Source organism: Anomaloglossus baeobatrachus, chromosome 5 (assembly GCF_048569485.1).
Source record: "Anomaloglossus baeobatrachus isolate aAnoBae1 chromosome 5, aAnoBae1.hap1, whole genome shotgun sequence".
Lineage (NCBI taxonomy): Eukaryota > Metazoa > Chordata > Amphibia > Anura > Aromobatidae > Anomaloglossus > Anomaloglossus baeobatrachus.
This window is the reverse complement of record NC_134357.1, coordinates 511267056-511290955: the sequence shown is the minus strand read 5'-3', so window position 1 is coordinate 511290955 and position 23900 is coordinate 511267056. Positions and strand designations below refer to the sequence as shown.

General features: G+C 45.7%; 2 protein-coding genes across 2 annotated transcripts in view; one reads left to right on the top strand and one right to left on the bottom strand.

Annotated features, from left to right (window-relative positions):
- Positions 1-23900, bottom strand: part of LOC142311975 (uncharacterized) — a 452821-nt gene that overhangs the window by 191547 nt on the left and 237374 nt on the right. The gene's annotated exons all lie outside the window — the stretch shown is intronic.
- LOC142311970 (uncharacterized) overlaps positions 1-23900 on the top strand; it is a 423868-nt gene that overhangs the window by 398625 nt on the left and 1343 nt on the right. Inside the window, 6 exon segments of the mRNA XM_075350833.1 lie at positions 6548-6699; positions 6829-7008; positions 7083-7206; positions 7290-7387; positions 11723-11813; positions 22538-23898. Of these exon segments, the coding sequence (XP_075206948.1) occupies positions 6548-6699; positions 6829-7008; positions 7083-7206; positions 7290-7387; positions 11723-11813; positions 22538-23898 (2006 nt within the window).

Sequence of the window (23900 nt, the reverse complement as noted above, 5' to 3'; positions counted from 1 at the left end):
ATTAATAAGTAAAATATTTAATAAGCAGGGGTTGGGGGACCCTAACTATATCCGGGCATTGGAGAAGGAGTTGCGATATGACTTAACGGAGGATATAAACAAAAGGCATATCTATTTTCCCACAAAATATCGGTGGCGAGCAGTGCCCAAGAAAAAAGCTATAAGTTACTAACAAGGTGATATCAATGTCCCACTAAAATCCACAAGGCATTCCCTTCGGTATCAGATCGGTGCTGTAGATGCGATAGGGAACGCGGAACCATGGCACACATATGGTGGGAGTGTCAGGGATTGGTTCCATTCTGGACAAAGGTATTTCAGATATACAATCGAATGATGGGGGAACAAGTCTCACCGTCATTTAAATCTGTAATTCTTTCAATCCTTGCCGGATCCATTGGGCAGCAGAAAAAGAGCTTGTTGCGATTCTGCCTGATAGCGGCACGGGCAGTCGTCCCAAGACACTGGTGATCGGCGAAGCAGCCCAGTATGACAGAATGGCTGACGGAATTCTCCCACATTTTTCATATGGAGGAACTCTCGTCAGAGCTTATAGATTCACATGAAAAATTTGTAAGACTATGGCAGCAGATTTCTCTGATATGTTTCGGTAGCAGTACCCGGTCCTTTGTTTTTCCCCGTAGCTGCCTTTACATCTTTCTCTTTTTCTTTTCTCTTTTCTGATTTCAATCTTTTGATTCTTAGGCATTCAGTTGGAATGAACCATTATGCCTCGGTGAAACGGTTACAGTTGAAATAACAGTAGATTTTGTAGTAATGTTCAGTGATAACGCCACACATACAGTTGGAATAATACAGGGCAGAACTGGTTTAATATGAATATTTAAGAGCATGATGTGTTTTTATGCGGTGTATGTTACCATTGCCATACTTCTTTATACTCCTTTTTTTTATCTTCTGTATTTCACAAAATTATTCTTAATAAACATTGATTGATTATAAAGCCAATATCCCAGACCTGGAGGAGTGTCAGTACAACTATGGAACTACCCAGCTTAGGGACTTAATGGTAAAATATACTCTAGAAAATGTAAGTATGTTAAATGGTGTTCTCCAAAAGCTGGGACCAGATAATCATTTTTCTCATTTGGCAAGGCATAATGATTTTTTCTATGGGCCAAGGTAGAAGCTTCTTTAGCAATGATTTTTTGTGGCTGACACTCCTTGTGGACTGCCTTCTGGGCACCTGTCAAGTCAGCAGTCTTCCCCAGGATTGTGCAGTTTAATGAACCAGACTAAAGCTGGTGTCACACATAACGACGACGACAACGACGTCGCTGCTACGTCACCATTTTCTGTGACGTTGCAGCGACGTCCCGTCGCTGTCGCTGTGTGTGACATCCAGCAACGACCTGGCCCCTGCTGTGAGGTCGCCGGTCGTTGCTGAATGTCCAGCTTCATTTTTTGGTCGTCACTCTCCCGCTGTGACACACACATCGCTGTGTGTGACAGCGAGAGAGCGACGAAATGAAGCGATCAGGAGCCGGCACTGGCAGCTGCGGTAAACTGTAACCAGCGTAAACATCGGGTAACCAAGGGAAGACCTTTCCCTGGTTACCCGATATTTACCTTCGTTACCAGCCTCCGCTCTTGCTGCCAGTGCCGGCTCCTGCACTGTGACATGTGGCTGCAGTATGCATCGGGTAATTAACCCGATGTATACTGTAGCAAGGAGAGCAAGGAGCCAGCGCTAAGCAGTGCGCGCGGCTCCCTGCTCTCTGCACTGTGACATGTAGCTGCAGCACACATCGGGTTAATTAACCCGATGTGTGCTGCAGGAGAGCAAGGAGCCAGCGCTAAGCGCGGCTCCCTGCTCTCTGAACATGTAGCACAGCGACGTTATGATCGCTGCTTCTGCTGTGTTTGACAGCTAAGCAGCGATCATAACAGCGACTTACAAGGTCGCTGTTACGTCACCGAAAATGGTGACGTAACAGCGACGTCGTTGTCGCTGTCGTTTAGTGTGACACCAGCTTAAGGGACTATTTTAAATGCTTAGGAAGCCTTTGCAGGTGTTTTGTGCTAATTATTCTAATTTTCTGAGATAATGACTATTGGGTATACATTGGCTTTAAGCCTTAATCATCAACAGCAATAAAAACTTGAAATAGATCACTCTGTTTATAAGGACTCTATATAATATATGTGTTTACCATTTTGGATTAAATTACTGAAATAAATTAACTTTTTGATGATATTCTAATTTATTGAGATGCACCTGTATATTGGACCCCGCACAGTCCTCCACACAGTATAATGGACTTAGCACAGGCCTCCACACAGTATACTGGACCCCACACAGCCCTCCAAACAGTAAAATGTCCACCCTATAGTCCTCCATATAGTATGATGACGTCCAAATAGCAGAGGGAAAATGGTGGAGGTGGGAAAGTTAGGTGATTGCCATGCTTCAGTTTTGGCATTCAATCTGGTCAACTTGTGCTCCATATTGGTTCCCATGCTGAGCTATGGTTCCTTTTCTCTCTGTTATAATACTGTTGGTAATTATTGCCTTTGTTTTTTCTTTCTGGTCTTTCTGCTCTTCAGGTGTTTTTCATTGTCCTGTGTTGGTTTCTCCTATCACAGCCAGGGTGGGGATATTGTCACGGCTGTCTTTTTGCATCTAGAGACTTGTGACAGGATCTTGGACAGAGTCTCTCTTTGTCATCTGAGACTCCTCACATTAACCCTTTCAGCACCAAAGGCAAAGGAATACATTTAATTAATATCAGTGTTGTTGCCAGCAGCTTTCCAGCAGCTTCTGATTCCTGACCCCAGGTTGGTGACCACTCCCTCCCCCTATATATAGTCACATCTCCCAGTAGAGATCGACGATTATTCTGAATCCATTCTGAAGCTTGGTCTCAAGGTGGATGGAGCTGCTGAGCACTTGTTGCAGTGAAGCGGTGTAGGTCCTGGTATTTGACTGAAGCTGTGAAGCTGGGTTTATCCTTTTGCTGTTTCCCTCATCTGTTATACCTTCCCTTCATATTATATTAGTGCAGCGGTGGGACTAGTGATCCTTACCTGCCAGCTAACTAGCCAGGGTTATTAAAGGGTCTCTCAGGGCTTTAGGTATCCTGCTCAGCGACAGGTGTGGAAACTGTATAGGGAATCGCTAAGATTGCAGGGTGCAGCTGCAGGCGAGTGCAGAAGGTGTCCCTTCTTCCACACTCACTAGCACCAAGGCTGACTGTTGTTAAAGTGTCCCCAGTGTAACCCCTGTTTGGTGTGGTGAACCCCTTTTTGTTGTGTGTCTTGCCCCATGCTGGACCTTCCCCAAGTCCGTGCGTGACAGATCTATATGTTCTCCCTTCACTGTATTTCTTTGCTGGCTATATTTCCATGTGAATTTGTTCCTGGTTCTCCAGCTCTTAATACTTCTGATTTTACCTTTGAAGAAAACACCACTTGAATGCCTGCTGCTGTTTGTGTGTTTTTCCTTCCCTGTTCCTTTTATCCTTTCACCTTATTTGTACCTGTTTCAGTTTAACTCACTCAGGATTTTATTTTGTTACTGCACTCCTTCCTCTCCCCTTTTAGGCAGTGCTTTGCGGTCTCCCCTCCAGTCCCTTGGAAGGCATGAGAAGCCTTTCAATGGCCTTTTATGGAGCCAGGTCTGAGGCCTAAGGCCTCTAACACACATCCGTTAAAAACACGCACGTGCCGCGAGACATGTATTTTCCATGCGTGTGGTACGTGTCTCGGGTACGTGCGGTCCACGTGTGTTCTCCGTGTGCTATCCGCAATAGCACACGGAGAACAGGTAATTTGCATACTCACGTGGTCCGCGCTGCTGTCCAGGGTTCTGATCTTCGGGCTCCAGCCCCGCCCACTCCACGCTGACGCTGCTTCCAGCCGAGTGGAGGGGCGGAGATTAGAGCCCGTGACAGCACGCCCACCTCCTTTACACGCTCATAACGAGCGGCGGCCAGCAGGAACATTTTGCAGCGGAAGAATCTGCGGGGCTGGTGGAGGTATGTGTTTTTTTTATTTTTAAATTAATGACACGTGTTCTCCGGCGCATGTCAAATGCAAATTACCTGTTCTCTGTGTGCTATCGCGGATAGCACACGGAGAACACAAGTGGACCGCACGTACCCGAGACACGTACTTACCACACGCAATACGCATGGAAGATACATGTGTTAGAGGCCTGAAACGGTGTTGTTAGTTGTGCGGCTAGGGTCTTTAGTCTGTACAGGGACCAGTTGGGTGCAGTCACGCATTCCTCCTTTCTGTTTCCTGTTTGTGTGAGTGATTTATGTTTAGAACACTATAGCCAGCCCATTAGTGTTTGCTGGGTGTCATCATGGATCTTGTGAACGCTTTGGCTGCACAACTTCAACCTTTGTCATTGGAAGTTGTAGACATGAGGCTGGCTTTATCAACAACTCGCTAGTCCTATTGGAACAATGGAAACCAAGGTAATTTTTTTTTCTGCCTCATACAAATTGTACTTTCACCTTCGTCCTGTCTCTTCTGGGAGTGAGAGTTAGAGTGGGCTTTGTTTTGTCTTTGCTCCATGGGAATCCAAAGGCCTGGGCATTTCTTTGCTAGAGGATTCCCTGACATTTTCTGTTTTTCTTTGCTCTTGGCCTCATGTAGGATGACGCTGACAATGTCGCTGCTGCTGAATCCAAGATGCATAAGTTAGTTCAGGGAAGCCATAGAGTTGAGGATTACTACTCACAATTCAGATGTTGGGCAGTAGAAACCTCGTGGAATGACTCTGGTCTTCAGAGTCAGTTTGTGAGGGACTTTTGGGTCAGATGAGGGACATGATGGCTTATAGTCCCTACCCGGATTCCCCGGAGGAAGCAATGGCACTAGTAGTTTGATTGGTTAGATGACTGAGGGGCACTTTGCACACTGCGACATCGCAGGTGTGATGTCGGTGGGGTCAAATTGAAAGTGACGCACATCCGGCATCGCATGCGACATCGAAGTGTGTAAAGCCTGGATGATACGATTAACGAGCGCAAAAGCGTCGTAATCGTATCATCGGTACAGCGTCGGCGTAATTCATAATTACGCCGACGCGATGGTCCGATGTTGTTCCTCGCTCCTGCGGCAGCACACATCGCTGTGTGTGAAGCCGCAGGAGCAAGGAACATCTCCTACCGGCGTCACTGCGGCTTCCGTAGGATATGCGGAAGGAAGGAGGTGGGCAGGATGTTTACATCCTGCTCATCTCCGCCCCTCCGCTCCGATTGGCCGCCTGCCGTGTGACATCGCAGTGACGCCGCACGACCCGCCCCCTTAACAAGGAGGCGGGTCGCCGGCCACAGGGACGTCGCACGGCAGGTGAATGTGTGTGTGAAGCTGGCGTAGCGATAACTTTCGCTACGCCAGCTATCACCACATATCGCTGCTGCGACGGGGGCGGGGACTATCGCACTCGGCATCGCAGCATCGGCCTGCGATGTCGTAGTGTGCAAAGCCCGCCTAAGAGAATGAGTATGAAGTAGAGTGAGATCTAAGTTAAAGGCGGGTCAGGCGCCATTTACAGTCTCTGTCAAATGGAAGGGTTATAGCCCTGAAAATAACTCCTGGGTTGATTCAGGTAGTCTTCATGCGGATCACCTGATGAGAGATTTCTATCAGCGACGTGAGATGGTACAAGCTCCTGAGGGTCCAATGGCCCCTCATACAAGAGCCAGGGGTCCTATCATCCTTCAATTTTGAGATTTGATCCGGTGACCTTTTGCTTCAGCGTCTCAGAATCACTGAGATATGTTGAAGCATTTCAGAGTTGTTACCACATAGGGACACTGGTAAGATTTGAAAAATGAGGCTCGGTCCTTGATAGGTTAATGGAATATTTTTCTGTGACTATAGGATATGTTAATGTTCCATCATTATCTGCTAATGATGTCCCCATCTTTGTGGATATTCCCTGCACTTACTAAATTTGTCTTGTTATAAAATATTTAATAAAGATTCAGATGATTTAGTTTTTCCTTTTAGATTTGTTCTGTGTTTTTTGTGCTGGACTGGAGATATTCTGTGACAAATCTTTGTGACTATAATTGGATTGTGTGTCAAGATGAGCGATCCCGTGGATGTTCGATTTGGAGGGTTCAGTCGGGCTTTTGATAAAGTTCAGTTGGGAACTCGGACTTGACCTGAACCCCAATGGAAGTCACTAATTGGGCAGTTCATGTCTCTGCCCACACACAGCCAGCCAGAAACAGATCACTTCCGAGGGTGGGTGGGCCGATACAGTGTGAACCGTTCAAACACTGCACGCTGCTTGCACTGAATTGAGCACAGAGCATACTTGAACACGGCGATGCTCACTCGAATGGTTTGCATACATAAAGCACGCAAACTCTGCTTTTTTGGAAACGTCTGTGTATGGTGCGAACACCAAACCTTGGGTTCGCTCATCTCTAATTGTGTGTTATACCGGGGAAGGATGGGGCCAGACTGGATGTAGTGATCATGTGAAGCCGGAATTAGCTCCAAAGATTTCTTACATGAGAGCTTTATGATGTCACATTGTCATATTCTCCCCCTTTAGTTCCCTACAATATCGGATCCTCTCAGAGGAGATCTTCAGTATATAGGAAAGCTTTCCTGATTGACCCGTCAAGGATGGATATAGACACAGACAAGATGGTGGAGAGGATATTACACCTTAACCTAGAGATCCTCTTCCGGCTTACTGGAGAGGTGAGAGATTCTGATGACATCACATTACATCATTCTTATCTATGGGAATAACAGATGGACAGAACTGGAGAGGTGAGGACTCTGGAAATGTCTGTAGTGAGATTTAGTAATGTGTCTCTCCATAACCAGGATTACACAGTAGTAAAGAAGACCAATAGTGAGCGCTGTCAGGCCCCTGTGTCTGAGGGATGGCGAAGACCCCTGAGTCCAATCACAGGTCCTCCACCTCACTCCCTGAAACATGAGAACATCAATGACCCGAAGATCCAAAAACTCACCTACAAGATGATTGAGCTGCTGACTGGAAAGGTGACACTGCTGGAAATGCTGGGACAGTAACTCTATGAAGAGATCGGGTATGACTGTATTATTGTATGTGTCAGGTTCCTATAAGGTGTCAGGATGTCGCCGTGTATTTTTCCATGGAGGAGTGGGAGTATTTAGAAGGACACAAAGGTCTGTACAAGGACGTCATGATGGAGGTTCCCCAGCCCCTCACATCACCAGGTAATAGACAGGACTAAATACACACGGCCTATAATTATCTGTATGTAAAGAATGAATTCAGTCCCTGTATGTGTTTCCTCTAGTTCTATCCAGTGAGAGGACAACACCAGAGAGATATCCCCGTCTTCTTCCTCCACAGGACTGTAAACGAGAAAATGTCAATGTTCCTCAGGATGATCAGGTAGATGGAGAGAAGGTGTCATGAAATCTCCCTAGATGGCTGTGAAGGTCTTGTGCTCAGTCTTGTTTTATCCATCAGTATTATGCTCAGGCTAGTTAATTAGAGACACTTTGAAACTCGCATGTGAAACCTATTACACACATGACCGTGTAGTGCAGCGTATAATGAAGTGATCAGTTTTCAGAATATGAAGATTGAACATTTTGAATGACTTAGAAGAACACCGTCAATGGTGCTAGATTAGCCAGGACCGGTATTGCAAAAAAATGCCAATTTTGTGAGATTTATACATGTACTGATATCAAGAGTTTAATGAATGGTGTGATCATGGAAAAATATCCAGTGATATTGGATGCTTTTTATGTAAATGTGCCGCCCCTGCTGCGGTCGAACTACTCGGACTCGGGGGTTGCTGTGACTCAAGGGTCTCCGGACCCGGGGGCTCGCGCCCACTTCAAATGCAAAGGGGGTATTTACATGGGATAAGATTTCGTGACGCCACCCGTGGTTCGCGGTAAGGTGAGTACCGCCGCTGCCAATGGGAGTACCCAGGGGAGATGGAGTGGGGCAGCCAGATGACGTTCCCTCCATGGGTAGGGGAGGCCCCGGGACTCTGGATGATGGAGGAGTAGGGAAGCGTGGTGCAGTTTGGAAGCAGGAGAGGACAGCGTACTCACTCAGGCAGTGTTGGTAGTGATGCAACCTCAAAGCAGACTCTGACATAGAAGTAAACTAAGTCTCTGGGTGCCGCTGCCACTTCAGGGGAGCCCATCTGGGAGTCCGCTCCCATTGGTATTGCTGATGGTCTGTACCTTGCCTCCATGCACTATATTTTAGATGTTCTGTGTGACCCCTCTGCTTGAAACTGTTGGGGTCCCGCTCCCCACTGTTAAGTAGTGAAGCTGTGGTCTCGATGGCTGACACTTGGGATTTCAGTGGGCCGCATAAGCTGGAAAGCCCTATCCCCCTCTTTGTGTTGATGCCTTCGATCTCTGAGCTCTTGGGGAAAGTTCATAAAGAGACTATGCTCCACAGGTTAATTATCAGGTTGCGTGAAGCTACTCCCCGATCTAGGGTCCAGTACCCTGGCCGTGCTCAATACTGGTTCGGTTACTAGGTACTCCGGTGCCGCCCGTTTTCCTAAACTAGGCCTACCACCCTTCTCCAGTACCCTACGACCGAGTCTCCAACTCCTTCGGTCCCAGGCCACCGTCCGTTACCTAGCCAAAAGTCCCAAGGGAGCTCCAACTCCCAGCTCCTCACTCTTTGGGAGCTATTACTCTTCTCTCCAGCGAGCTGCTACTCCCAGCTCCTCAGTCTCTGGGAGCTACTTCTAGACTGACTAAGCTTTGCTCTCCACTTCCTCTCACTGACTTCCTCCCTCCCATCAGTCTGCCTGACCCCTAGGCGAGTAGCCCTGTTCTAGCTAAACCAGCCACTGGTGTGCCTGACAGGGTGAGGTGTGACCAGGATTTGCATGCTGATGGAGCAATACCAAAGGTTAGGATCCCAGAGCCATGGGGAATAGAGTCCTGCACCAGACAAGAAAGACGTGCAGTATCCTGTGACACCCTGACTAGTTCAAGGGCGTCACATAAACATCTCATCATTTAGGTATCTGCAGCTGAATACAATGATAGTGTTCATTTAATGTATTATAATGCAACTGGTCCGGACAGATTATTGTGGCAACCTGTGCGGTTGCACAGGAGCCCAAGACGTTTGGGGTCCTATTTCTATCTCTGAAGCAGGTGACATTGTTATTTTATGATGAGCTGTTCCTCTGGAAAGGGCCCATATATTGCTCTTGCATAAGGGCCCCCTTCTGTCTGTATCCGCCAGTGCAATGCCGTCATTGATCCGTAGAGGACACTTTACGTGAATACAGATTCTGTTACATTGTCATTGCTGTCAAAGGGAAACAGAAATTTAAACTTCATTGAGCAACAGAAAAAAAATGGAACACATTGTAGGAATCCTGGTTGCTGCTGTATCCTGATGATGGGAGGATCATAATTTGGCACAAGCAAAATGAATCCATGTATCCTTCCTGTCAGGTGTCTGGTGGTGGTGTAACGGTGCGGGGAATGTTTTCTGGGCTGATCTTTGTTCCTCAGATACCTTGGGATGGATATTTGGACACTAGAGATTACTTAAGCATTGTGACAGACCAAGTTCATCCGTTCATAGCAGCTGTTTACTGTTTGGTAGAAGGACAGTGACCCATGCCATAAGATTTATGTATTCTCTGTTACTATCCCCTGCCCAGTTGCAGGCTGACCCTCTGTAACTTTCTGCCCAACTGTGCAGGACTCAACCTCTGTAATTTTCATCTGCCCTGCTGTAGGGCTGACCCTCTGTAACTCTCCTGTGCCCAGATGCAGGACTGACCCTCTGTAACTCTCCCTTGCCCAGCAGGACTGACCCTCTGTAACTCGCCCTTTCCCAGCTATAGGGATGATCTTCTGTAACTCTTCCCTGCCCATCTGCAAGACTGACCCTCTAATTCCTCCCTGCCCAGCTGAAGGGCTGACCCTCTGTAACTCTCCCCTGCCGAGCTGCAGAGCTGACTCCCTGCAACTTTCCCTTGCCCAGCTGTAAGTCTGACCTCTGCAACTTTTCCCTTCCCAGCTGTAGGACTGACCCTCTGTAACTCTCCCCTGCCCAGCTGCACGGCTGACACACTGTAGCTCTCCCCTGCCCAGCTGCACGGCTGACCCTCTATAAATCCCCCGTACCCAGCTGCAGGGCTGAGCCTCTGTAACTCACCCCTGCCCAGCTGCAGGGTTGAGCCTCTGTAACTCCCCTCTGCCCAGCTGCAGGGCTGACCCTCTGCAACTCTCTCCTGCCCAGCTGCAGGGCTTATCCTCTGTAACTGCTCCCTGCCCAGCTGCCTTTTATTCCATAACTTTCACATTACAGTGATTTACAGTGACCCATAGCTTTCACCATATAATGACAGTACTTTCCATCAGGGTCCTGTAATAACAGTATATCCTGTAGTTCAACAAGTAAAGCTTTATGTCACACAGCAATTCTCTCCAGGGGGTGCCGGGATCTTCCACTTCTTTATATCAGTAACATGACATTACTTTTTCTTGCCTCCTCCGGCCTTCACAGACCTTAGATCTTAAGGGTGCTTTACACGCTGCGACATCGCTAGCAATATCGAGCGCGATAGCACCTGACCCCGTCGTTCATGCGACATTTGGTGCTCGCTGCCGTAGCAAACATTATCGCTATGGCAGCGTCATACGCACATACTTGTTCTGCGACGTCACTGTGACCGCCGAACAATCCCTTCAAGGGGGAGGTGCATTCAGCGTCATAGCGACGTCACTGCGGCATCACTAAGCAGCCGGCCAATAGAAGCGGAGGGGCGGAGATGAGTGGGATGTAACATCCCGCCCACCTCCTTCCTTCCGCATTGCCGGTGGACGCAGGTAAGGAGAAGTTCGTCGCTCCTGAGGTGTCACACATAGCGATGTGTGGTGCCGCGGGAACGATGAACAACATCGTACCTGTGGCAGCAGCGATATTAAAGAAATGAGCGACGTGTCAACGATCACCGTTTTTTTAACGATTTTGCGATCGTTGCTCATTGGTGTCACACGCTGCGATGTCGCTACCGGCGCCGGATGTGCGTCACTAACGGCGTGACCCCGACGATATATCGATAGCGATGTCGCAGCGTGTAAAGCACCCTTTAGTCTTATAGAGCATCTCTGGGAAAAGGTAGAATGGGATGTTCAGTGCCTGTCAGCCGCTCAGTCTAATTTTCAGTAAATATAAGAAGCTTTCATGTCGACATGGGCCTGTAATCTTACAGAATTATTTCATCACCTGGAATATTTGACGAGATAAATTTCTGAACTCCTAAATCCCAAAGTAAATCCAACGCTACTAGATGGGTGTCTGTAATAATGTGGCCATTCAGTGTATGGTTTATACAAATACATCTCAATAAATGAGAATATCTTCAAAATGTTAACTTATTTCTGTAATTCAATACAAAAAGGGAAACACATATTATATAGAGTCATTACATGCAGAATGATCTATTTCAAGTGTTTATTTCTGTTAATTTGATGATTATGGCTTACAGCCAATGAAAACCCAAAAGTCATTATCTCAAAAAATTAGAATATTATATAAGACCAACTGAAAAAATTATTTTAAACTCAGAAATGTTGGCGCCTACTGAAACGTATGTACAGCAAATGCAGCTCTGTGATATCTACTGCTGTCAGTTTTGTTCATTTATGATCTTTTCTATTCTTAATCATTTCACACGACTTCTCCATTTGGCTGTGACTTTTACAATATTTGTTTCAGGGTGAAGATCTGACCCATATTAATACTACAGAGACATATGTGAGGGGTGATGAGCGGAGTAAAGAGGAGATTCCTACAGATAACCGCACAGGTGAGTAGTGACCACTAAATGCAGAGAAGTCACAGATTTAACTCCATCACTGGCTTCTATAATAACTTTATATGATTTATCAGAGTGTGTTCACATGGAATTTTTGATTTGGGACTTTATTCTTAAAAATATAGGTACCGCTTCATTAAGACTTGCATTGTGGACACCGGTCTTAATGAAGTGGTGTGATGAGGTAAGATGCACCAAATTCATTAATTGGAAAATGTGAATTAATTAATTTTCTCTATGGTGTGTGCCTTTTGATAAATGCTGCTCTATTCAAGGCCTGGAGTAGCATTTCTGGCGTATGTTTCACCACCAGAGTAGTGGACGTTTTGAACTATTCTCCAGAGGGGTGACACCACGCCCTGTCCATGCCCTCTTTGCTTTGGTGGATCTGGCCGGGACTGATGTAAAAATGTCAAAAGGTGCAAGATTTTGTGACTCCTCAAAGTGTTTTACGCCAGAAAACTGACATAAACCCTTTGACTCAATTGTGTATTTGAGGGAATCGTACAGGTATGGAATAGCTCAGGGGAAGGTTATTCTGTATCTTATGTGTCTCCTGGATCTGCTGGAGGCTTCTGTGTGAATTTTAATAAAATTCCTTTCAGACATTGACCTGCTGTAGCCATAAAAAAATTTTGACAGTTATGTTTGCAGAATGCGTACCTGTTTGTCTTTCTGTGCAGTTCTAGATTTGTGCTGTTGATGGTGCAGGAGCCGCCATCTATTGTATGAAATATCTTGGTACATTTATTTTGCTAGAAGAAAAAAGCAGACATAAGCAAATTTCAGATAATTGACTTGTCCCGGTTTGAACAACTTGCTACTCGAATTGCCAGTTTCACGTTGCAGATAAGTGCAAGGCTTCGGCCAAGTGATCTTTTACAATAAAAATAATTAGATTATTCACTCACCCATGGCAGCACAACAAAGGTGATCCAGCCTTCAAGAACTATAACTCTACTGAATAAATAAGCGGTACTTATCTCACGCATCAGTTTATTTCCTGTCCTTGATGGGGGAACCTCTGTGAAGACGGTGTCAAAATTCTCCCAAGCAGTGGCTCCGCCTTTGCTGTGGTGCGTGCAGCGGCTCGATTCCTGGTGCTGTCCGGCAGCTGTGCATTCTGGCTCTATGCATGCATGGGGTGCATGCCCTTTGGCAAGTCCTGATGAAGTGCGTGTCAGCAACAATGACCTGGAAGTGTATTCTGCTTCTGGTGTAGGACCACAGGGAGGTGGCACTAGGGGATGGTGCTGTCTCTTGTAGGCTCAGCATTTAGTATGCTGGCTTTTTTGCTCTGGCCTTGTCCCTCATATGATGGAGGAGCAGCCTGAGCAGGAGTATCTGCATCAGCAGCAGACGCAGCAGCAGCGTAAGCATCGGCAGCTGCAACATGAGCGGTGTGGTATGGATGGTGACACTAGCCACAGCTCCAGTAACGTAGAACCTGAGGAAGCAGTGGGATCCATGCCCTCCAGAGGAAACCTCAGAACCTGAGGAAACCTCAGAAACAACCTGGTTCTTCTCCTAATCCGGTACCTTGATTGAATCTGAGGGTTTGTTCTTCGGGAATTTCAGTTTTGAAATGGGGTAAAGTGGAACCAAGATGTAAAACAAGGAATATGCCCTATGTAAAATAGCATTTGCCAGTTCCTGGTCTAAAAGATTTTGTCAGTCTTACATCGAACAGACTGTATGTGAGAAATCACCCAACTATGTCTTGGATCTGAGGTTAATCATCAGGGTGAAGCTCAAGAACTCCTTAAGATCCCTTTCCTGGGGTAAAGAAGAAGGGCTTTAAAAAATTATGTCTCCTCCTCTCTGACAGGTCTGACTGGAGAAAGTGTGAATATATATCCTCAGACTCTTCTACTTCCATGTCATCTCCAGATTGTGATGGACTGGCTGTTTTGTTTCCCTATTGAGGATAAATTGGTTAAAGCGGTCAGGTCTACTATTGGGCTAGTCGAGGAAAGAACCCACAAAACGGTCCCATTATATTATGTTTGGGGGCCTAGAAAAATGTTGGGCTTTTTCTGTTAATGAGAAAGCTCAGGCACTGATTAACTGGGACAGAGGAAGCCTCAGAAAAAGGGGTCCCTGCCATCGTCCTTTAAAAGGAAGTACCATTTTGATGAAGCGACCACATCATCCTGGGATAAAGCACCAAAATTAGATGTGGCCATCTTGAAGGCATCCAAAATATTTGCTTTGCACTTTGAAGATATGGGGGTTCTTAAAGATTCCCTAGATATGAAGGCAGGGAAGCTTTTTTGGGAGTACTTGGGAGTCTTTCGCGGGTGTCCTGAAGCCAACCGTTTTTGCAACATCAACTGCCAGATCACTCCTGGTCTGGTTAGACCATCTAGAGCAGTGTTTTTCCTCTCCAGTTCTCAAGGTCCACCAACAGATCATGTTTTCAGGTTTTCCACAGTATTGCACAGGGAATAATTCCAACCCCTCTGCAATATTAAGGAAATCCTGAAAACCTGATCTGTTGGTGGGCCTTGAGAACTGGCGTTGAAAAACACTGATCTAGAGGATGAATTGAAAAACAGAGTGGCTAGACATAATATATTGTCCACTATTCCCTTGATGCATGGCACAGTAGCAATTTTATCTCATGTGTTAGCTGATTGACGGCTAAATCAGCTTTATTATCTAGGGCAGCCTGTAGAGCCCTCTGGTTAAAATATTGGCTTGGGGATATACAAGCTAAGTCAAAATTGTGTGCGAGGGTGAATTTGTTTTCGGCCCTGTATTAATTGGTATCTTGGAGAAAGAAGGAGACAAGAAGAAGGACTTTCTAAATCTGTCCTTCCCATCTTACAAAAGATCCTTTAGACGGAAAAAGACTAGTCGAAGAAAACCCCCTAGAGATCAGAAGAGATGTTCAGACCAGAAGAAAAGAAACTGTGGGTTTATGTTCAAGGGTCCTTCCGTGGATAATAAAAATCCTCCCAGTGACTTCTGTTCCCGGGTTGTCCAAGGCTCTCCTTCTTTCTAAGGCTATGTGTGCACTAGGCCGTTTTACCCGCGGACTTACCCGCAGTTTTGCTGCGGAAATTTCTTGAGAAATGTTTGTAATTTTCCTGCAGACATTTCCCAGCAAAACCTATGGGAAAAAAAAAATAGCTGTGCGGACACTGCGTTTTTTTCTCAAGAAAATTCTTTGTGAAGATTTTCTTGAGAAAATTTCGTGAGAAAATGTGCATGTCACTTCTTTTCCGCAAGTACCTGCGGAATACCCCCGGTATTTCACTCCATTCACTGTAATGTAATCGCGAAATACCGGGGGTATACCGCAGGTAGCAAATGATGTGCGGTATACCCCCTGTATAGCCGCGATTTACCTGCGGTAATGCTCATCGCTACCTGCGGTTTTGCAGGGAGTGATGTCATTATGACAGAAGAGGAAGCGGAGCAGAATAAACACAGACGTCACACTCCCAGGACGCCGCACAGAAGCACTTCCGTGTGACCTCCAGGTGTCTGTGCAGTCTGTGTCCCGCTCCGGCCCCGCGGCTGCCTGCCCTGCAGTGTGTCAGTGTCTGCCCGCAGTGTCAGCTGCTTGTCACGCTGCAGCGCAGGCAGACACTGACACACAGCAGTGCGTGCAGCCACGGGGATGCCGAGCGCTGCTGTCAGGAGGTTAGATGAGATCATTACCTGCTGTGACGATCTCCTGCCTCCTGACGTCACCGCTGTCCCTGCTGTCTATGCCCGCGGCCCGAGACCGTCACTAGCGGTGACGTCACGGGCTCTCGCGATACTGCTGACAACGCGGCGGGCATAGAAGGCAGTGACAGCGCTGATGGCAGGACTGCAGGAGATCATCACAGCAGGTAATGATCTCATCTATCCTCCTAACAGCAGCGCTCGTCATCCCCTGCAGTGACCTGGGCTGACCTATTGATGTTAGCTCAGGTCACTGCACTGCTCTCCCAGACAATGGGGAACTTTCTGTTCTTCACTTACTGGGACAGTGACTATGGTATGGATCGTCGTGGGACCCCCCTTTATTGGATTACACCGGACCCGGATTTGATTGTTCTTGTCAATAAATTGGTGAAAGAGGGAATGTGGGGAGTGTTGTTTAAATTAAAACTTTTTTGTTGTCTATTTTTTATTTCTTACTGACTGGGTTTGTGATGTCAGGTATCTGATAGACGCGTGACATCACTAACCCCAGGGCTTGATGCCAGGTGACATTACACATCTAGCATCAACCCCATATATTACCTCGTTTGCCACCGCACCAGGGCAACGGGATGAGTTGGGGCGAAGCGCCAGGATTGGCACGTCTAATGGATGCGCCACTTTTGGGGCGGCTGCGGCCTGCTATTTTTAGGCTAGGGAGTGTCCAATAACAGTGGACCTTCCTAGTCTGAGAATATCAGACCCCAGCTGTCCGCTTTACCTTGGCTGGTGATCCAATATGGGGGGGGACCCCATGTTTTTTGTTTTAAATTATTTATTTAATGTAAAATAACAGCGTGGGGTGCCCTCTGTTTTGGATTACCAGCCAAGGTGAAGCTGCCAGCTGTGGTCTGCAGGCTGCAGCCGTCTGCTTTACCCTAGCTGGCTACAAAAGATGGGGAGACCTCACGTCATTTTTTTTTTAATTATTTATTTATTTATTTTTTGGCTAAATACAAGGCTAGGCACCCTTTAGTGCCACATGAAAGTCACTAAAGGGTGCCAGCTTAGAATATGCAGAGGGGTGGGACATTTTATAGGTCTTTCTCATCTATCTATCTATCTATTCATCTATCCATCTTTCCCTCTATCCATTATCTGTCTATCTATCGATTATCTATCTATTATCTATATTATGTAATGCAGTTCAGCATAAAAAAAACGCAGGGACCAACCTGCGGGAAAAACACATGCGTTTTTCCCGCTGTTTTGGTGCGTTTTTTTACCGCAGGTGCGGTAATCTTCAACTCCCAGAAGTTTCTCAAGAAATTTTCTTGAGAAAAATCCCTTTTCTAGTGCGCACATAGCCTAAGAGAAGATTTCTACAAGCAACTAGGTCCTCAGTTTACAGGGGAACAATTTAAAATTGGAGTTCCAAGCTGTTTCCCCACAGAGGTTTGTACTTACATCTCCTTGAGCTTCTGCGGGGGAACAGGGGTTTTAGATCTGGTGAGGAAATCTGTCCTCTTGGAAGTCCCAGTGCAAGAGATGGGGATTTTATTCCTCTCTTTTCTATATATATATCTGTATACTGTATATAAAAAAAAAGTCAGACTGGTCATTTGGACGACAATAAACTTAAGGCGGGCTTTACACGTTGCGACATCGCTACCGATATATCGCCGGGGTCACGTCGTTAGTGACGCACATCCGGCGCCGGTAGCGACATTGCAGCGTGTAAATCCTAGGTGCGACGATGAACGAGCGCAGAAGCGTAACGTCGTTCATTTCCATAATGTCGGTTCTGCCGCAGGTACAATGTTGTTTGTCGTTCCCGCAGCACCACACATCGCTGTGTGTAAACCCGCAGGAACGACAAAGATCTCCTTACCTGCGTCCACCGGCAATGCGGAAGCAAGAAGGTGGGCGGGATGTTATGTACCGCTCATCTCCGCCCCTCAGCTTCTATTGGCCGGCCGTTTAGGGAAGTCACGGTGACGTTGCTGTGACGCCGAACGCACCTCCCCCTTGAAGGAGGGATTATTTGGCGCTCACAGCGACGTTGCCGACCAGGTATGTGTGTGTGAAGCTGCCGTAGCGATAATGTTCACTACGGCAGCTAGCACCAGATATCGCATGTGCGACGGGGGTTGGGTGCTATCGCGCTCGACATGTTGCAACGTGTAAAGTACCCCTAAGACTTATGAACAGATTTCTAAGAGTCTGCACTTTTAAAATGGAATCCAGGAGGTCAACGATAGCGATGCTATTCCCAGACTGTTAAATGATATTCCTGTATCTGAAAGACGCGTACTGTCAAATGCAAATACGTGCGGAGTATCGAAAATTACTCAGGGTAGCCTTAGTTGTGGAGGGAAAGATAAGACATTTCCAATACAGAGCACTTCCCTTCGGTCTGTCAGTAGCTCATCAAATTTTTATGAAGTTAATAGCGGATGTGACAGCTCACCTGCGAGTGAAAGATGCTCTGATAGTCCATTAACTTTCTAATTACAGGCTGTTAAATTCTTCACTGCAACATCCAGCTACAAGAGATCTGCACCACCTTAGAAAATCGAGATTGGCTCTTGAATGTAAAAAAAAAATCAAAGCTAGAGCCGCTAAGAAGACAAGTTTTTCTACTAGACTTCCAGGGCTCAGGAATAGCAATTTCCAGACGTCAAAATACACAGATTATGCGTTCAGATCTCAGATGCAATAAAGCGTCCCACTATGTCCCTTATTAGGAAGGCGATGTCAATGCTGGGTTCCTTGACCTTGTGAATGCTGGCAGTGTTAAAGGCCCAGCTTCATACAAGGAGATTGCAGTGGGATATTCTAAGAAACGAGGTGACCTTAGATGGTCACCTGTAAGAAGGAAGTTGTGGAAGTTGTCTTTAGCCCTATTAACAATCCCGTTATTTCTTTGGTGATTGGACATGAAGAATCTGGTCAAAGGAGTCCCCTTATGTCTCAGATGTCAAGAATAGTAACTACAGATGCAAGTCCCAGAGGATGGGGAGCACATTTACAGGATCACTTGATTCAATTAGGATGGACAGGAAAAGAAAGATCTGTTTCCTCAAACATGAAAGGTTCGTGAGCAGTGGAATATGCCGTTAAAGGTCTCTTGGCATCCTTATAGGGTTGTCACAAAAGAATCCTCTTGGACAATTGGGTGACGGAGGCTTATTTGAAACATCAGGGAGGACTTGATACAGTTCTTTGATGGAAATAACAGTCCGGAAACTTCTCTCTTTAACAGCCTTACAGATATGGGGAAGGGAGAACTACAAGGCAAATTTCTAAAGCTGTTGTCGGCTGAGGCAGAGGGAATGGGTCTTAAGGTGGCTTTACACACTGCAACATCGCAAACGACATCGCTGTAACGTCACCGGTTTTGTGACGTAATAGCGACCTCCCCAGCGACATTGCAGTGTGTGAAACAGATCAGCGACCTGGCCCCTGCTGTGAAGTTGTGATCGCTACAAATCGTTCAGGACCATTCTTTGGTCCTTTGTTTCCCGCTGTGCAGCAAAGGTTTAGTGTGTAAAGGGGACTTTACAGCGACTTCGTTAGCGACTTCCCTTTCAAAAAGCTGCTTTACAACGTCCCCAATGACTAGCTAGGTTGTTCTGCAGGTCCGGATCGCTGTTGCGTCGTTGGCCAGGTTTGCCTGTTTGACAGCTCACCAGAGACTTTGTAGCGATCCCGGGCAGGTTGGGATCGCTGGTGTGATCGCTAAAAAGTTTCAGTGTGTAAAGGGGCCTTTAGATCCCAGAGATCATCCTCAAGTGGTGGACACTTTATTGGTCAAATAGAGTTTCAACCTAACATGCGTTCCCACTAGTGATTCTTTTCCCAGCATTATTGAGGAAGATCAAGAAGGACAGAGCAAGGGTCATCTTAATAACACCATTCTGGCTGAAAAGGCATTTGTTTGTATGGTTAAGGATAATGTCTGTCACTGATCCTTGGGTATTGCCGGAAGTTCTAAACCTGCTCTTACAAGGACCAGTTCAACACAAGTAGCCAGACTACATCTAATGGAGTACAATATGAGAGGTCATTTAGTAAGAGTGAGAGAGTTTCCTGGCCTAGTCACTATCTTACTCCTTGGCAGGAAAGCAGTCACCACTAATATACACCATGTGCAGAATTATTAGGCAAGTTGTATTTTAGATGATTTTTTTATTATTGATCAACAACTATGTTCTCAATCAACCCAAAAGACTCATAAATATCAAAGTTTAATATTTTTGGAAGTTTGAGTGTTTTGGGTTTTTTTTAGATTTGGCTATCTTAGGAGGATATCTGTTTGTGCAGGTAACTATTACTGTGCAGAATTATTAGGCAACTTAATAAAAACCAAATATATTTCCATCTCACTTGTTTATTTTCAAGAGGTCAACCAATATAACTGCACAAAATTTAGAAATGAACATTTCTGACTTGCAAAAACAAAACCCAAAAAATTAGTGACCAATATAGCCACCTTTCTTTATGATGACACTCAGCAGCCTTTCATAGATTCTGTCAGTTGTTTGATCTGTTTACGATCAACATTGCGTGCAGCAGCCACCACAGCCTCCCAGATACTGTTTTCCCTCCCTGTAGATCTCACATTTTATGAGGGACCACATGTTCTCTATGGGGTTCAGATCAGGTGAACAAGGGGGCCATGTCATTATTTTTTCATCTTTTAGACCTTTTCTGGCCAGCCACGCTGTGGAGTAGTTGGATGCATGTGATGGAGCATTGTCCTGCATGAAAATCATGTTTTTCTTGAACGATACCAACTTCTTTTTGTACCACTGCTCGAAGAAGTTGTCTTCCAGAAACTGACAGTTGAGCTTCACTCCATCCTCAACCCGAAAAGGTCCCACAAGTTCATCTTTGATGATACCAGCCCATACCAGTACCCCACCTCCACCTTGCTGGCATCTGAGTCAGAGTGGAGCTCTCTGCCCTTTACTGATCCAGCCTCTGGCCCATCAAGAGTCACTCTCATTTCATCAGTCCATAAAACCTTTAAAAAAGCAGTCTTAAGATATTTCTAGGCCCAGTCTTGAAATTTGAACCTTCAGAGAAAGAGGCTACAATAGAGTAGTGAGAATTTGAAAAAGTATAATCTATCATTCCCTCTATTGTGGTCTACTATCTCAGTCTGTTAAATTGAATTGTATTACGTTAACAAGTATATAATATAAATATAATATATAGAGCTTGTCAAACTCGCAGAAAACCTGCTGAATTTTTAAAAAACCCGGATCTGGTCTGGAATCTGGTACCCATATAAGTCTATGGGAACCAGAATCCAGAGATTAAAAATGTTGGTAGAAGGGATAAAGGAATGGGAGCACGTATTCTGATACCAACACAGATAAAGCCCACGGTTGCAGCTCCCAGCTGTCAGGCTTTATCATCGCTGTGTATCAAAATAAGGCTGGAGGCACACTTGTGCAAGTTTTGGAAATCGCATCACCCGCAAGCAGCACACTCTCCTGACATTCTAAGCAGCTGCACGCTCGTGTCCAGAGTGTGTGCGGCTGCCAGCTGATGCAATGCGAGATTCGTACGAGTGCACCATAAGGACAGAGTCACACACTTGCGCGAGTCTCGCATCGCATCACCCGGCAGCCATACAGTCTCCTGACAGGAGCGTGCATCTGCATGTAGTTCTAAGCAGCTACATGCTTGTGTCCGGAGAGTGTGCTGCTGCCACGTGATGCAATGCAAGATTCGTGCGAGCGCACCATAAGGCCAGCTTTATCATGGCTGTGTATCAAAATAAGGCCAGAGTCAAATACTTGCGCGAGTGTCACATCGCATTACCTGGCAGCTGCACACTCTCCTGACCGGAGCATGCATCTGCATGTAGTTCTATGCAGCTGCATGCTCGTATCCAGGGAGTGTGTGACTGCCAGGTGATGCAATGCGAGACTTGTGTGAGTCATATGGCCTGACGCTCTCCAGACACAAGCGTGCAGCTGCATAGCACTGCATACAGCCATCCCACTCCTGTCAGGAGAGTGTGCAGCCATGCTGGGTGATGCAACGAGAGACTTGTGCAAGTCCCTCTCAAATGTGACTCCGGCCCAAGAGGAACCACATTCGGCTTTTTTTAAAAAAAATGTATATAATATATACATATATATAATTTTAATAAACAATTAAACCAATGTGCGGTCCCCCAAATTTCATACCCAGCCAAGATAAAGCCCCACAGCTGGGGGCTGGTATTCTCAGGCTTTAGAGACTCAGCCTAAAAATATCAGCCTTCAGCCGCCCGGAATTGCAGCAGCCATTAGATGTAACAAGCCCGGCGCTTTACCGGCTTTTCCCAAATGCCCTGATGTGGTAGCAATCGGGGTAATAAGGGGTTAATAACAGTGCACAGCTGCTACTAAGCCCTAGATTAATGATGGCAGGCGTCTATGACACCCTCATCATTAATCTGTAAATAGAAGTAAACAAACACCAAAAAATACTTTATGATGAATAAAATTGAAAAACCCATTCTCTTTCACCACTTTATTAACCCCAACACACCCTGCAGGTCGGACGTTATCCACACGAGGTCACACGACGTTTCAGCTGTGCTACATCTGAATATCACAGCAAGCGGCCATAGAGCAGCATGGCTGCCCGCTGTGAGTGCAGAATGAATGAGCCGCGATGAGCGATGACTGGATGCAGGGAGACGTGTCACACAGGCTGGGGGCGCGTCTGACTGCAACCAATCAGAAAGGTGGGCGGGGAAAGTCGTGCATATGAAATGAGCGGCCCAGGGAGGCCACAGGAGTAGCATAGGAGCAGCATACAGCCGGCCAGACCCTCGGTAAGTTTGAAGTGCTCGCTTCATTCTTATTTTTTGTATTTTTCCTTTATTGTTATATTTTCACGAGTGCCGTATCCAGATCAAACACCTGGAATCCTGGGTCCGGATCCGGCACCCGGGGAATATTGAAACCACCTGGTCCATCAGTCCGGGTGCATCAAGCCCTAATAATATATTAATACAATTCCAATGCAGTGTTTTTGAAAAATTATAAAATCTGTTTTATTCTTAGCAGATGACTGTACCCGGAGCTCAGAAGGACATCTGATATTCTCCGATTTTGCAACAGATACATGTGAAGAACATGAGATTATACCAGATACACCTCAAGAACAGGTCCTTTCTTCTGTTTCCTCAAAGACAAATATCCAAAATAAAACTCACAGAAAGGCTGTTGAACATAAAATTGATTCCATAGGCGAGAATCCATTTTTATGTTCAGAATGTGGGAAATGTTTTAATAAGAGATCAAAGCTCATTTTACATCAGATAATTCACACAGGGGAGAAACCATTTTCTTGCTCAGAATGTGGGAAATGTTTTAATCAGAAAGCACATCTTGTTAAGCATCAGAGAATTCACACAGGGGAGAAGCCATTTTTTTGCTCAGAATGTGGGAAATATTTTTCTACTAAATCACATCTTGTTCAGCATCAGAAAATTCACACAGGAGAAAAGCCATTTTCTTGTTCAGAATGTGGGAAATGTTTTTCTAGAAAACCTGAACTCGTTTCACATCAGAGAATTCACACAGGGGAGAAGCCATTTTTGTGTTTAGAATGTGGGAAATACTGTTCTACAAAATCATATCTTGTTCAGCATCAGAAAACACACACAGGGGAGAAGCCATTTTCTTGTTCAGAATGTGGGAAATCTTTTTCTAATAAATCACATCTTGGCCAGCATCAGAGAACTCATCCAGGGAAGAAGCCGTTTCCTTGTTCAGAATGTGGAAAATGTTTTTCTAGGAAACCTGAACTTGTTTCACATCAGAGAAATCACACAGGGGAAAAACCATATTTGTGTTTGGAATGTGGGAAATATTATTCTACGAAATCGAGTCTTGTTCAACATCAGAAAATTCACACAGGGGAGAAGCCATTTTCTTGCTCAGAATGTGGAAAATGTTTTTCTAGGAAAGAGGATATTGTTACACATCAGAGAATTCATACAGGAGAAAAGCCATTTTCTTGTTCAGAATGTGGGAAATGTGTTTCTACTAAATCACATCTTGTTCAACATCAGAAAAATCACACAGGGGAAAAGCCATTTTCTTGTTCAGAATGTGGGAAATGTTTTTCTACTAAATCACGTCTTGCTCAGCATCTCAGAATTCACACAGGGGAGAAGCCATTTTCTTGTTCAGAATGTGGGAAATGTTGTTACACAAAAGCTGAAATTGTTAATCATCAGAGAATTCACACAGGGGAGAAGCCATTTTCTTGTTCAGAATGTGGGAAATGTTTTTCTACTAAATCACATCTTGTTCAGCATCAGATAAGTCACACAGGGGAGAAGCCATTTTCCTGTTCAAAATGTGGGAAATGTTTTACACGAAAATCACATCTTGCTAGGCATCATATGAGTCATGACGGGAC